General features: G+C 44.3%; 1 protein-coding gene across 1 annotated transcript in view; it reads right to left on the reverse strand.

Moving 5' to 3' along the window:
• Positions 1 to 15,331, reverse strand: part of ROS1 (ROS proto-oncogene 1, receptor tyrosine kinase) — a 190,164-nt gene that overhangs the window by 32,775 nt on the left and 142,058 nt on the right. The window contains exon 41 of the mRNA XM_056563593.1: positions 14,088 to 14,251. Within this exon, the coding sequence (XP_056419568.1) occupies positions 14,088 to 14,251 (164 nt within the window). The remainder of the gene's footprint in view (positions 1 to 14,087; positions 14,252 to 15,331) is intronic.

Below are 15,331 nucleotides of genomic sequence, written 5' to 3' on the forward strand. Positions count from 1 at the left end.
GCCGTACACCACAAAAAATGGGGATTTGGAGGAAGATTCAGAGACTCTGAAGTTATACGAGAATTCGGCCCATGGTAGAAGATCTGCCCAGTCATCCTGGCGGGAGGAAACAAAATGGCGTAAATAATCACCCAGGACCTGGTTAATTCTTTCCACTTGCCCATTGGATTGAGGGTGATATGCAGAGGAAAAGTTTAATTTAATCTTGAGTTGTTTACAGAGAGCCCTCCAGAATTTTGACACGAATTGGACGCCTCTATCCGAGACGATCTGCGTGGGCAACCCGTGAAGACGAAAAATGTGTACAAAAAATTGTTTTGCCAACTGAGGCGCCGAAGGAAGACCAAGAAGAGGGATGAAATGTGCCATCTTGGAGAATCGATCAACGACCACCCAAACAACAGTGTTGCCACGGGATGGGGGTAAGTCTGTAATAAAGTCCATACCAATCAGAGACCAAGGCTGTTCGGGGACAGGCAGAGGATGAAGAAGACCAGCGGGCTTCTGGCGAGGAGTCTTATCCCGGGCACAGACAGTGCAGGCACGTACAAAATCCACAACATCCGTCTCCAGAGTCGGCCACCAATAGAAACGAGAGATGAGTTGCAAGGATTTTTTGATGCCCGCATGACCTGCGAGATGGGAGGAGTGACCCCATTTGAGGATTCCGAGGCGTTGGCGTGGAGAAACGAAGGTCTTCCCTGGAGGAGTTTGCCTGATGGAGGCTGGAGAAGTGGAGATCAGGCAGTCAGGGGGAATGATGTGTTGCGGAGAGAGCTCTACTTCCGAGGCATCCGAGGAACGAGAGAGAGCATCGGCCCTAATGTTCTTATCGGCAGGCCGAAAGTGAATTTCAAAATTAAATCGGGCAAAGAACAGAGACCACCTGGCCTGGCGAGGATTCAGCCGTTGGGCAGACTGGAGATAGGAGAGGTTCTTGTGATCGGTGTAAATAATAACGGGAAATCTTGATCCCTCCAACAGATGCCTCCATTCCTCAAGTGCTAGTTTAATGGCTAGAAGCTCTCGGTCCCCGATGGAGTAGTTCCTCTCAGCCGGAGAGAAGGTCCTAGAAAAAAAACCACAAGTAACAGCATGCCCGGAAGAATTTTTTTGTAGAAGGACCGCTCCAGCTCCTACAGAGGAGGCATCAACCTCCAATAGGAAGGGTTTAGATGGGTCAGGTCTGGAGAGCACGGGAGCCGAAGAAAAGGCAGACTTGAGCTGTTTAAAGGCGTCTTCCGCTTGAGGAGGCCATGATTTAGGATTGGCATTCTTTTTGGTTAAAGCCACAATAGGAGCCACAATGGTGGAAAAATGTGGAATAAATTGTCTGTAATAATTGGCGAACCCCAAAAAACGTTGGATAGCACGGAGTCCGGAGGGGCGTGGCCAATCTAAGACGGCAGAGAGTTTGTCTGGATCCATTTGTAGTCCCTGGCCAGAGACCAAGTATCCTAGGAAAGGAAGAGATTGACATTCAAACAGACATTTCTCCATTTTGGCATAAAGTTGATTGTCACAAAGTCTCTGAAGAACCATGCGGACATGCTGGCGGTGTTCTTCTAAGTTGGCAGAAAAAATCAGGATATCGTCCAGATATACAACAACACAGGAATATAAGAGATCACGAAAAATTTCATTAACAAAGTCTTGGAAGACAGCAGGGGCGTTGCACAGGCCAAAGGGCATGACCAGATACTCAAAGTGTCCATCTCTAGTGTTAAATGCCGTTTTCCATTCATCCCCCTCTCTGATGCGGATGAGATTATAGGCACCTCTTAAGTCCAGTTTGGTAAAGATGTGGGCACCTTGGAGGCGATCAAAGAGTTCAGAGATGAGAGGTAGGGGGTAGCGGTTTTTTACAGTGATTTTATTAAGACCGCGGTAGTCAATGCAAGGACGTAGGGAGCCATCTTTTTTGGACACAAAGAAAAATCCGGCTCCGGCAGGAGAGGAGGATTTGCGGATAAAGCCCTTCTTTAAATTTTCCTGGATATACTCAGACATAGCAAGAGTCTCTGGGACAGAGAGAGGATAAATTCTGCCCCGGGGTGGAGTAGTGCCCGGGAGGAGGTCAATAGGACAGTCATAAGGCCTGTGAGGAGGTAGAGTCTCAGCTTGTTTTTTGCAAAAAACATCCGCAAAGTCCATATAGGCCTTAGGGAGACCGGTTACAGGGGGAACCACAGGGTCACGGCAAGGAGTACTGGGAACCGGTTTAAGGCAGTCCTTGGAACAAGAGGGACCCCAACTCTTGATCTCCCCAGTGGACCAATCCAGGGTTGGGGAATGGTGTCGAAGCCAGGGTAGTCCAAGGAGAATTTCGGAAGTGCAATTGGAGAGGACCAAAAACTCAATTTTTTCGTGGTGAGGTCCAATGCACATTAGGAGGGGTTCCGTGCGGTAACGCACGGCACAGTCCAATCTTTCATTGTTAACGCAATTGATGTAGAGAGGTCTGGCGAGACTGGTCACTGGGATGTTGAACCTGTTGATGAGAGAGGCCAAAATAAAGTTTCCTGCAGATCCGGAGTCCAAGAAGGCCTTAGTGGAGAAGGAGAAGGTAGAGGCAGATATCCGCACAGGCACAGTAAGACGTGGAGAAGCGGAGTTGACTTCAAGGACTGTTTCACCTTTGTGCGGAGTCAGCGTACGTCTTTCCAGGCGGGGAGGACGGATAGGACAATCCTTCAGGAAGTGTTCGGTACTGGCACAGTACAGGCAGAGATTCTCCATGCGGCGTCGTGTCCTCTCTTGAGGTGTCAGGCGAGACCGGTCAACTTGCATAGCCTCCACGGCGGGAGGCCCAGGAACGGATTGCAGAGGACCAGAGGAGAGAGGAGCCGGGGAGAAAAAACGCCTCGTACGAACAAAGTCCATATCCTGGCGGAGCTCCTGACGCCTTTCGGAAAAACGCATGTCAATGCGAGTGGCAAGGTGAATGAGTTCATGTAGATTAGCAGGGATTTCTCGTGCGGCCAGAACATCTTTAATGTTGCTGGATAGGCCTTTTTTAAAGGTCGTGCAGAGGGCCTCATTATTCCAGGATAGTTCTGAAGCAAGAGTACGGAATTGTACAGCGTACTCGCCAACGGAAGAATTACCCTGGACCAGGTTCAACAGGGCAGTCTCAGCAGAAGAGGCTCGGGCAGGTTCCTCAAAGACACTACGAAATTCCGAGAAGAAGGAGTGTACAGAGGCAGTGACAGGGTCATTGCGGTCCCATGACAGAGCTTTTCCAGACAGAAGGCTGACTACGAAAGCCACCTTAGACCTTTCAGTAGGAAACTGGTCCGACATCATCTCCAGGTGCAGGGAACATTGTGAAAGAAAGCCACGGCAAAACTTAGAGTCCCCATCAAATTTATCCGGCAAGGATAATCGTAGGCCTGAGGCGGCCACTCGCTGCGGAGGAGGTGCAGGAGCTGGCGGAGGAGATGATTGCTGAAGCTGTGGTAGTAGCTGCTGTAGCATCACGGTCAGTTGAGACAGCTCGTGGCCTTGTTGCGCTATCTGTTGTGAGTGCTGGGCGACCACCGTAGTGAGGTCAGCGACATCTGGCAGAGGTACTTCAGCGGGATCCATGGCCGGATCTACTGTCACGATGCCGGCTGGCAGGAGGTGGATCCTCTGTGCCCGAGAGGGATTGGCGTGGACCGTGCTAGTGGACCGGTTCTAAGTCACTACTGGTTTTCACCAGAGCCCGCCGCAAAGCGGGATGGTCTTGCTGCGGCGGTAGTGACCAGGTCGTATCCACTAGCAACGGCTCAACCTCTCTGGCTGCTGAAGATAGGCGCGGTACAAGGGAGTAGACAGAAGCAAGGTCGGACGTAGCTGAAGGTCGGGGCAGGCAGCAAGGATCGTAGTCAGGGGCAACGGCAGGAGGTCTGGAACACAGGCTAGGAACACACAAAGAAACGCTTTCACTGGCACAATGGCAACAAGATCCGGCGAGGGAGTGAAGGGGAAGTGAGGTATAAATAGGGAGTGCACAGGTGAACACACTAATTGGAACCACTGCGCCAATCAGCGGCGCAGTGGCCCTTTAAATCGCAGAGACCCGGCGCGCGCGCGCCCTAGGGAGCGGGGCCGCGCGCGCCGGGACAGGACAGACGGAGAGCGAGTCAGGTACGGGAGCCGGGATGCGCATCGCGAGCGGGCGCCACCCGCATCGCGAATCGCATCCCGGCTGGAGACGGTATCGCAGCGCACCGGGTCAGTGGAGCTGCCCGGAGCGCTGCGGTAGCGAGAGTGAAGCGAGCGCTCCGGGGAGGAGCGGGGACCCGGAGCGCTCGGCGTAACAATCCTCCTTTCACTTCTCACTGCAGCAGCACTGCCATGCCCTCCGCTTGCCTTGCTGATGTGTTCTCTATCCCCCTCACACTTCTCACAGCCCACAAAAAATCTTCTCCTCCTTGCCCACCCCATCCACTCTCTCTGCCCGTCCCATCCACTCTTCCTGCCCCTGCACTAACCGATCTCTGCACCTGCCTGACAGACAGTTAAATCATACTTGACTACTATGACTTAGGTCAGGTCAGGCAGCAGGATCTTCACAGCCCAAACGTAACATGATCAGGGCATGACAAAAAGTCCTTCTGGTACATTTCCTGATCATGTTACTCTCGGCCTGCAGAGACTGCCCAGGAGTTTTAAACATCCAGCCGCCAGACCAACATCATGGTAAAGTATGGTTAAATGGTGTGGGCACTACTGTTTTACTCTGTGTGAGAAGAAACGTGTAATAAGTATGATTTCTCCAGCCATCCCAAAGTTATGTTGTAATATTCATATACAGATTATATATATATATATATATATGTGTGTGTGTGTGTGTGTGTGTGTGTACTGTTTTGCTTTATGTAAAAGCTTAAAGGGGTATTCCAGGCCAAAACTTTTTTTATATATCAACTGGCTCCGGAAAGTTAAACAGATTTGTAAATTACTTCTATTAAAAAATCTTAATCCTTCCAATAGTTATTAGCTTCTGCAGTTGAGTTGTTGTTTTCTGTCTAACTGCTCTCTGATGACTCACATCCCGGGAGCTGTGCAGTTCCTATGGGGATATTCTCCCATCATGCACAGCTCCCGGGGCGTGACATCATCAATGAGCAGTTAGACAGAAAACTTCAGAAGCTAATAACTATTGGAAGGATTAAGATTTTTTAATAGAAGTAATTTACAAATCTGTTTAACTTTCCGGAGCCAGTTTATATATATTAAAAAAAGGTTTTGCCTGGAATACCCCTTTAAGAGGAGCAACTATCCATTTACTCTCAGCAAATGACAATCTTCCTTATTTTTTTTTTAAAGAGCTGTTTACCTTGCGATGTGGCTTCTTAACTCGTTTCCTAATGTTAATCGACTTCCAGACTTCTGTAAAATAGCCACTACATAAATGCAAATCTCAAGATCCTACTAGTCTTTTAAATGACCTTGACATCTGCTGTGATCAGTTTTGTTTGAGGAACCACTTAACATAAAGTCCTTAAAGCTTGATTGCTTAAAAGTATGTATTAAATAAGTCTCCACTATTTCCAACATGCTCTTGAGAGGGAAACATAATAATAATAAGGAACACTAAATAAATCAGTATATTTATGTCCCAGACAACTGCGGGCCAGGCTGCCTATGTTTAGATTTCTTTTTTGTAGAAATGTTTGATGGTGGTGTTTGCCTAAATGAAGATGAATGAAGTCATGTGGATATTTTTATTCTGTGTGTGTCTGTGCTTCTATTCCTGTAAGCTGACTGACTGTGGAATTAGTTTGACTGAGAATTTATACAGTACTTGAAGTGTGCTTCCGGCTTAACACAGAAGAAACCTGGACAAACACAAAATATAATATATATAACAAATACAACTTAAGAAAATCAATAGTAAACTATTTAATTTTTTTTTAAAATAATGATAAGATAAATATATAGTAGAAATCATCTGCGTATAAATGTATCATAGTTCCCTCCTCTCCGGCGCTGGCTGTGGCTCTGCTATTGATAGAGCCTGTCTGCAGCAGACTCTCTCAATCGAGCACATAGCGGACAGATCAATTTCTATTAAACTGCATTGATCTATATAAGGAATTGAATGGTTCCACCTAAACGACATCTAAGGGAATTAAAGTGGTGGAAAACTTTTTTTTTTTTTTATCAAATGGTGCGAGAAAGTTAAACAGATTTGTAAATTACTTCTATTAAAAAATCTTAATCCTTCCAGTACTTCTTAACTGCTGAATACTGCAGAGGAAATTCTTTTATTTTTGGAGCACAGTGCTCTCTGCTGAATCACAAGCACAGTGCTCTCTGCTGATATCACTGTCCATTTTAGGAACTGTCCAGAGCAGCATATGTTTGCTATAGGGATTTTCTCCTACTCTGGACAGTTCTTAAAATGGACATTGATGTCAGCAGAGAGCACTGTGTTCTAAAAAGAAAAGAATTTCCTCTGTAGTACTCAGCAGCTAATAAGTACTGGAAGGATTAAGATTTTTTAATAGAAGTCATTTACAAATCTGTTTAACTTTCTGGCACCAGTTGATTTAAAAAAAATAAAAAAGTTTTCCACCGGAGTACCCCTTTAATAAAGTGTAAAACCAAATTAAACGAAAGTTTAACCCAAATACATTAACCCCTTCCATACCAGTAGTTTAAATCACCATTTTCCCATTCTCTATATAAAAAATATGCAAACATAATAAAAGTAAACAGATTTGGTATCTTGTGTGTAATTGTCCAAACAATTAAAATATACTATTATTTATGCTGTGCGGTGAATGGTGAAGACGTAAAGAAAAAAATACCAAACCCAAGAATTTTAAAAATTCATCATATTAAATCATTTTAAAAAACACAGAAACATTTAAGTAAAAAAAATAAAATAAAAAGTGTGATCAAGATCACAATGGTGCTGATAAAAACTACAGATCATGAGGCAAAAAATTAGCCTTCATAAGGCCCTCTCTACCAAAAAAATTAAAAAAAAATTGGGAGGGGGTCAAAAAATTTTAATAAAAAAAAGATTCTACTAAAATTAGTAAACTATACAAATGTGGTATTTTTGTAATTGTGCCTACCTATAGTATCAAGATAATATGATGATTTGACTGCATTGTTCTGTCACTTAAGGTGGTGCTTCGAGAGGAGCACCTAGAGCTTTGATGGAGAAGTGAATGGTGCATTTTATTTTCATTGGGTCAATGAGAATGGATAGGGGGCAATGCAAGTGCATATAAGGGGAAATGCAAGTGCATATGGGGGGCAATATGAAGAAATGTGGAGGCAATGTAAGCAAATGTAAGGGCAATGTGAGTGAATGTGGGGGAAATGTAAGGGAATGTAGGGGCAATTTGAAAACTATCAATAGTCACCAGCCCTGTCTTGTATTAAGAATATCCTTATGCCTATCCCATGCAGCTACCACTTCTGCAGGAAGGCTATTCCATGCATCCACTACTCTTTCAATTAAGTAATACTTCCTGATGTTGCTGCATAAACTTTTGTCCCTTTAAATTAAAACTAACTTTTAAATATCTTCTTTTTCCTATATATATATATTGTGGCAGTGTGGCAAGGAAAGGGTGTATTTCCCTTGCTAACTCTGGAGAATCCACCTGTGGCCTGATGAGGTATCAAGAAGGGGAAGTGTGTTTAAAAGGAAAGGAAACAGAAAAGTTGGGGCTCTCCCTGGGAAACAGTATGCTGGCTGTTAGAAGGGGAGACACATGGGCCCTGTTTAGGTAACACGCAGAAGGTGCTGCGAGTGGTCCAAGAAGTGGTGTGAACTGTGAGTAACAGGCTGCAGGAGACACATGTTTAACTGGCTGAGGGTAGCTCACCAGTTCGTAGTCAGGGCATGCTGATATGTGTAGTCAGTGACCAGACGGTCTAGGACTTTATTTTGTTCCTGTTTATGTTTTGTTTTACCTGCAACCTGTGGAAATAAAGCTGGCGAGGAGCCAGACTTGTATGCGGAACTGTGGTCTGTGGTGTTATTGTGAGGAACATGTCCCGTAGCAAGTGACCAGGACGATCCCAGAGCTAATCCCCAAGACGGGTCGTCACATTTTGGTGGAGGATGCGGGCACGCCGTTGCTAAGGGCAACCAACGGGCGCGTTGGAGAGGAGCCGTTGCTAGGAGCAACCCCCTGCAAGATTGCAAGTCGGAGGAGCCCAGCAGAGGAGTTCAAGCACAGGATGGTGTCTGTGGAGGAGCGTTGCTAGGGGCAACGGATCGAGATTTTTTTTTTCTGAAAAAAAGGACATCGGCAGGCCGTTGCTGGGGCCAACCGACGTGGGCCGCAACAGGTGGTCGCCAGGATGAAGCGGAGGTCCCGTGAGTTGTTGGTGGGCAGAATCCCACTGTGGGTGGACTTGGATTGTTGCCAGACTGTATCTCGGATTATGCCAGAAATAATTCCATTTGTGAAGTCCCGCCCGGAGCCCGGTAAGACTGTTCAAATTACCTTTGATATATGTTTTGGGACAGTAAGCCATATGATGGAGGTATGTGCGGAACTTACAGTGGAAATTGTACTGGGCAGAGACTTTCCGTATTTCTGGCAGCTGTGGGATGCCGAGAGTGCACCTGAGAGTTCGCACACAAAGGTTCCGGAAGTAGTGAGGACTGGGGGGTCTCTACTGGACTGTGTGAATGGTGCTGCATATTGTGAACCCATGCAGGCTGATAATGTTTTTCTGGAAACATTTATGTTAATGTGTTCTGATGTAAAGAGTACTGTTGCCACCTCTCGCAGGACAAAAGAAAACCTGTGTGAGCTGGAAATAGAAGGTAAAAAGATGATGGTTTTGTTAGATCCAAAATGTGTAATAAGTCTGGTAAAGACCAGCGGCAGAAAGCCAGACCCTGCTGTAATGTCTATACAAGCAGGTATCTGGGGTTATAAAACAGTTAATGTGTGTATTTCTACTCCCTATGGTACCATAAGTCATAAGGTTGCAATAGAGCCTACCTTAGAGTATGAAGTAGTGCTGTGGAAGGATTTTCCATTTTTTCAGCGGTTGTGGGAAGATAGTCAGGTGACTAGTGCAGGAACACCTGATTGGCTCACAACACTTGATTTACACCACATAGCAGGGAAGAGTAACTCCGCAGAGGCTGAGGACTGGGAGTGTCAGCAGACCATTAGGGAAGCTGAAGAACAGTCTGCGAGTCAAGTTAAAGAGGTGACTGGAAAAGAAGCTACAGAGATGGCTGTGGAAAAACCAAAACTCCGAAAAAGAGTACTGGTGGAGCTGGGGGCTGCGCTTACGGTCACAGACAGAGTCCTAAGTGAAGAAGATGTGGTGTCTGAACTAGAGAGAGGTCGTAACCAGGAAGGTCGAACCGCTGGACCACATATTGTTACAGACCAAGGAGCCTTAGTAGTTTTTTCCAGGCCATGGAGAGACTGTGACAAGACAAAAGAAAAGTCTGCCAGGGAGCCGAGAGACAGTTCAGAGGAACTGTTTGGGAATCACCCGGATTCGCTGGTGCCCAGAGCCATTGAAGTTGTTGCTAGAGGCAACAAACTTACCGTCAAGCAGATGTCATTCCAGGAAGAAGAAGTGAGTCTTCTACATGGTGCATATCAGGCTCTGTGGAGTGATCACAAGGCTAGGCTGGTAGCCATGGAAAAAATAGAAAAAGAGAAGAATGAAATGAAGATGGAAGTTGAGGCTCTTGCCAGCAATCTGGAGAGCGTCTCTAAAGCTAAGAGACAACTTGAGGAAGTCAAGGCGAAGAGTACCCTTGCACATTCGCTTCAATCTGCTCGTCATGACAATGACTTGCTCTGTGAGCAGTATGAGGAGGCCCTGGAACAAGTTGAGACTCTGAAACATGAAAACAAGGACTTGCAACAGGAGCTCTCAGATCTATCTGAACAGATTGGTGAGAGTGGAAAAGTAATCAATGAGTTAGAGATGACCAAGAAACAGTTGCTGGAAAGTGAGAAGATGATCTCTGCACAACTCAAGTGTGAGCAGCTGAAATATATAAAGCTGGAAGATGAAATGAAGATCTTAACCCCTTAAGGACACATGACGTACTGGAACGTCATGTGTCCACTCCCGATCTATAACGCGGGGCCACGGCGTGGCCCCGCGTCATAGCGGTTCGGGCCCGGCCTCTAACAACGGCCGGGACCCGTGGCTAATAGCGCGCGGCATTGATCGCTGTGCCGCGCGCTATTAACCCTTTAGACGCGGCGTTCAAAGTTGAACGCCGCGTCTAAAGTGAAACCGAAAGCATGCCGGCTAGCTCAGTGGGCTGTTCGGGATAGCCGCGGTGAAATCGCGGCATCCCGAACAGCTGACAGGACAGCGGGAGGGCCCCTACCTGCCTCCTCGCTGTCCGATCGCCGAATGACTGCTCAGTGCCTGAGATCCAGGCATGAGCAGTCATGCGGCAGAATCATCGATCACTGGTTTCTTATGAGAAACCAGTGATCAATGTAAAAGATCAGTGTGTGCAGTGTTATAGGTCCCTATGGGACCTATAACACTGCAAAAAAAAAGTGCAAAAAAAAAAGTGAATAAAGATCATTTAACCCCTTCCCTATTAAAAGTTTGAATCACCCCCCTTTTCCCATAAAAGAAAAAACACAGTGTAAATAAAAATAAAAATAAACATAAATGGTATCGCCGCGTGCGGAAATGTCCGAATTATAAAAATATATCGTTAATTAAACCGCACGGTCAATGGCGTGCGCGCAAAAAAATTCCAAAGTCCAAAATAGTGCATTTTTGGTCACTTTCTATATCATGAGAAAATGAATAAAAAGCGATCAATAAGTCCTATCAATGCAAAAATGATACCGTTTAAAACTTCAGATCACGGCGCAAAAAATGAGCCCTCATACCGCCCCATACACGGAAAAATAAAAAAGTTATAGGGGTCAGAAGATGACAATTTTAAACGTATAAATTTTTCTGCATGAAGTTATGATTTTTTCCAGAAGTGCGACAAATTCAAACCTGTATAAGTAGGGTATCATTTTAATCATATGGACCTACAGAATAAAGGTAAGGTGTCATTTTTACCGAAAAATGTACTACGTAGAAACGGAAGCCCCCAAAAGTTACAAAATGGCGTTTTTTTTTTCAATTTTGTCTCACAATGATTTTTTTTCCCGTTTCACCGTAGATTTTTGGGCACAATGACTGACGTCATTACAAAGTAGAATTGGTGGTGCAAAAAATAAGCCATCATATGGATTTTTAGGTGCAAAATTGAAAGAGTTATGATTTTTTAAAGGCAAGGAGCAAAAAACGAAAATGCAAAAACGGAAAAACCCCCGGTCCTTAAGGGGTTAAAAGAGAGCCTGTAAGCGCAGAACGAAACGTGCAGAAGGTCGAACGTAGCTGCCTTGGTAGAGCGCAACTCTACGAGCAGGTGGCTGTGCTGGCGGACAATGAACAGTTGAGGAAACAATTGCTGTCTTCGGAAGATACTGTCAGGGACTTGACAGAGTTACTTGACAGTGAGAGGATGAAGTCCGCTAAGCTCCAGTGTAAGCAGGAAGTTCTAAAAGAGAGCAGAGACCAAGCTATGGTGGAATTGGCTCAAGAAAGGCTTCTGGGGCAGAAGTTTCGGGATACAGGGATGCTTTCTCTGAAGCCCGGTAAAAAGTCCTCTAATGCTAAGATTGAGGTGAAGCCCTGTAAGAAGTCCTCTGAAGCTAGGACTGAGCTGAAACCTGGTGTGAAATCCTCTGAAGTGGAGACTAAGGAGGAGTCAGGCGGGAAATCCTCTGAACCTGAGCAGACCAAAAATTGTGAAGGTAATTCTGAGGCAGAGAAATCCTCTGAAGCAGAAGCTAAACCAGAGTCAACCTCAAAAGCTATGAGTAAACAGTATGGCACAACTGAAGCTACAGTTGAAGAGAAGAGTAAGCCTGAAGAAGCTGCAGAGAAAAGCCAACCAGTAGTAATAGCTGATTCTACACAAGAATCTGAAGGAGCCAAAGACTCTGAAGCCAAACCTGAGGAAGCTGGTGCCCCTGAAGAGAAAGCTGGAAGGGATGAGGTGAAACCATGTGAGAAATGCACTGAAGTCAAAACTGTGGTGAAACCAGGTGGGAAGTCCTCTAAAGTTGAAACTGAGATGGACCCGTGTCGGAGGTCCTCTGAAGCTACAGAGAACAAGACAGAGGTTGGTGAAGCCACTGAGGCCGAAAGATTCTCAGAGGCAGAGGTCCGGCAAGCCAGAAGAAGACAAAGGTTAGAAGCATCGGTCCTCTCTCTCCTTAATTTCAAGAACCCTGCCCACACAGGGTGAAGAACCTGGTACTGGAGAGGTGTGACCGAGAGACTTGCAATTGGTGGCTGGTAAAAGTCCGGAAGAAAAAAGTCAAGGACTTCAGAGACTATGGGACAAAAGTTGTCCAAGGAAAAGGAAAGGCAGTTGGACTCTGCCTTTTGAATAAAAGTGCTCCTTCCCGGGGGTCTGATGTGGCAAGGTATGTGGTGGTATGTGGCAGTGTGGCAAGGAAAGGGTGTATTTCCCTTGCTGGGACAACCCTCACTAGAACCCTTCCTGTAAAATTGATACTTTATTTAGCTTCGTTAAAATATATATGACCCCAAACTATTTAAAATTTGCAGTGGTATGGGGATATTTAATTATCAAGGTGTGAAGGGATTCACACAATAAAGGGGTGTATGGGGCAGCTGCATGTTTATGTGGTTCCACTCTGTGGACCACTGGTGATTCCAGTGTCCACTGTGTCACAGCTATCCCTCACTAATTTCTTACTAGTGTTCCCCTATAACCACGCTAACTAAAACTTACACCGTAGGCCTCCCCGACATTTCGGTGACGAATCACCTTTGTCAAGGGTTGCGAGGCAGTAGATCCCAGAACAAAGCTCCAAGACGGGTCGTCACTATATATATATATATATATATATATAATGTTTCTATCATATCCCCTCTGTCTCGTCTTTTTTCCAAGCTAAACATGTTACGATCCTTTAACCTTTCCTGGTAAGTTTTAGCCTGCAGTCCATGTACTGAAGACCGGGGGAGACCCTATTGACCTCTATGAGAAGTTTTTGAGCATTGTTACCTGGGCACAGGTCATTGTGCAGGGAAAGGAAAAGGATAATAGCAGTTTGTGAATGGTCTAATCCTATCTCATTTATATAATGGTGTCCCCTCATTATAATACTTCCTGTAATGATAATAAGGAGCCACCTGAAAAGCTTTCTCTACAGAACAGAAAGTATCAGCTTGTTATTTGGTTTAGTGATCAGACTACAACTTGCAAGATTTCACCAGTATTCTATAAAATAGTAAGATGAGAAATTAGAAAACGTTCTTAAACAATACAAACGTTCTTAAACAAATGTTTAATACAACAACTTGCATAAAACCACAAGACATTTTCTGATGACATATTTCCTGGAGTGGTGCTATCTAGGTCTCTGCACTAGGTGTTCCTCTGATCATTCTTTGGTCTGTATAGTGTGTTTGGGCCATGTGTTACTTGGCTGTTTTCTGTCACTTAGCACTGCTTTGAGTTTACCTTTTCCTTTTTATTTATATTTTATGTGTCACTTTTTTATGTGCTACTACTGAGCCCAATTTTGTCATGCAACATCCTCCCCAACTGCTATATTCTGTCCTACCACTGTGACATTGTTTCTTGTATGATTTAATGTGCAGATCCAGTGATATCACCTTTTTGTTGATGTTTGTGTTCTTTATAAGTGTATTTTTATCTTTACATGTCTATATTTTACAATCATGTTTTAATAAAAAAAAAAAAATGGAGTTCACCATACAATGCTAAATTACATATAGGAGATAACACTATTTATTGACACTTTACATTCTTCTTTCCCTTACTTTGCCTGTTTCTTCTTTTGTTGATCTGAAGAATGTACGGTAGTTCAAAATTAGAGTTACCCATTCAAATTCACATATAGCTCAAGCATTTTTCTTTCTTTTTTTTTGTATTCCCTATATGCACCCCTAAAATAATAATTATGAGGACAAAAGTGCTACGCCCTCCTCTCGATATTCTAACATTTCTACCAATATTTTCGCTTGTTTTATTAAAAAAAAAAAAAAACCCTACTGACCTTCAAAACCTGCATTATCAATGCCTCCCACAAGCAATCTTTTCTTTTTGGGTCGAGTGCATCTTAAAGAGCAACCTTTCAATTCTTCAAGCTGTTTTTGAATTTGAGCAAAGTTGGGTCTCTGAGCAGGATTTTGAGCCCAACATTTCAGCATCATGTCACACCTAAATGGATAAAGAAGGGTTAATCATATTTCAACTGTTCTTTATCAACTTTAAAAACTACATGTTATTAGCTTTTTATATTTTATCACATAAAAATGTGCACACAAGTCTTTTCTCTAAAAAAACAGGATTAGGATTAGTTGAGCAGACATGCATTGCTGCAATGCATTCCCACTGAAACTCTTCAGGTTGGCTGCAGTTATTACATTCCAGTTATCAGTAATTCAAGTTTATATTGAAAATGATAGAAGAAAATTCAAACCACAAGGAACAGAAGTGGGTTCTCAAATAACTTCCATATATATTTACTGAGGCTCTTAAGTTATAATAAGGAGGAAGGCCAAAAAATAGTGCTCCACAAAATTTCTCAATTCCATTTTTGTTTTCAATTTTTCCCTACAAATAATTTTTTCTAGCTTCCTAATACATTATATGGCAGAATGCCAGTAAAAAAAAAAAAAATAAAATGACAACTTGTCCTGCAAAAAAATAAGGCATGATACAATTCTGTAAGTGGAAAAATAAAAGAAAGTTATAAGTGGGGGGAAAGAAGCCAAAAATCTAAATTCTGTAAAATTCGGGGGCTTGAAAAGGGGTTAGAGTCAGCCAATAGTTGTCACCAGAGTGCAAACTCTTTTCCTTCTGAGAGTGAGGTAGTCTGCATTTGCTTTTTCCCAAATTCCTAGTTAAAGGGGTACTCCGCTGCTCAGTGTTTGGAACAAAATGTTGCGAACGTTTAGAGCCAGTGCCGGGAGCTCGTGACATCATAGCCCTGCAGCCTCATGAGTGGCAGTCATGCCCCCCTTCCATAGACTTGCATTGAGGGGGTGGGGTGTGATGTCATGAGGTGGCGGGGCTATGATGTCACAAGCTCCCGGCGCCAAATCTAAGCGTTCGGAACATTTTGTTCCAAATGCTGAGCAGCGGAGTACCCCTTTAAGCATGAATGGCTTATAGGTCTCCACATGTCTTTTGGTGCTCTCCAAAAGCCATTGGTGCTCTGGAAACCTTAAAAAAAACTACAGGTTCAGAAAAGCCTACAAACTACAATAACCTACCCACATATAATGGCCATTTGTA

The sequence above is a fragment of the Hyla sarda genome, chromosome 3 (genome assembly GCF_029499605.1).
Source record: "Hyla sarda isolate aHylSar1 chromosome 3, aHylSar1.hap1, whole genome shotgun sequence".
Taxonomy (NCBI): Eukaryota; Metazoa; Chordata; class Amphibia; order Anura; family Hylidae; genus Hyla; species Hyla sarda.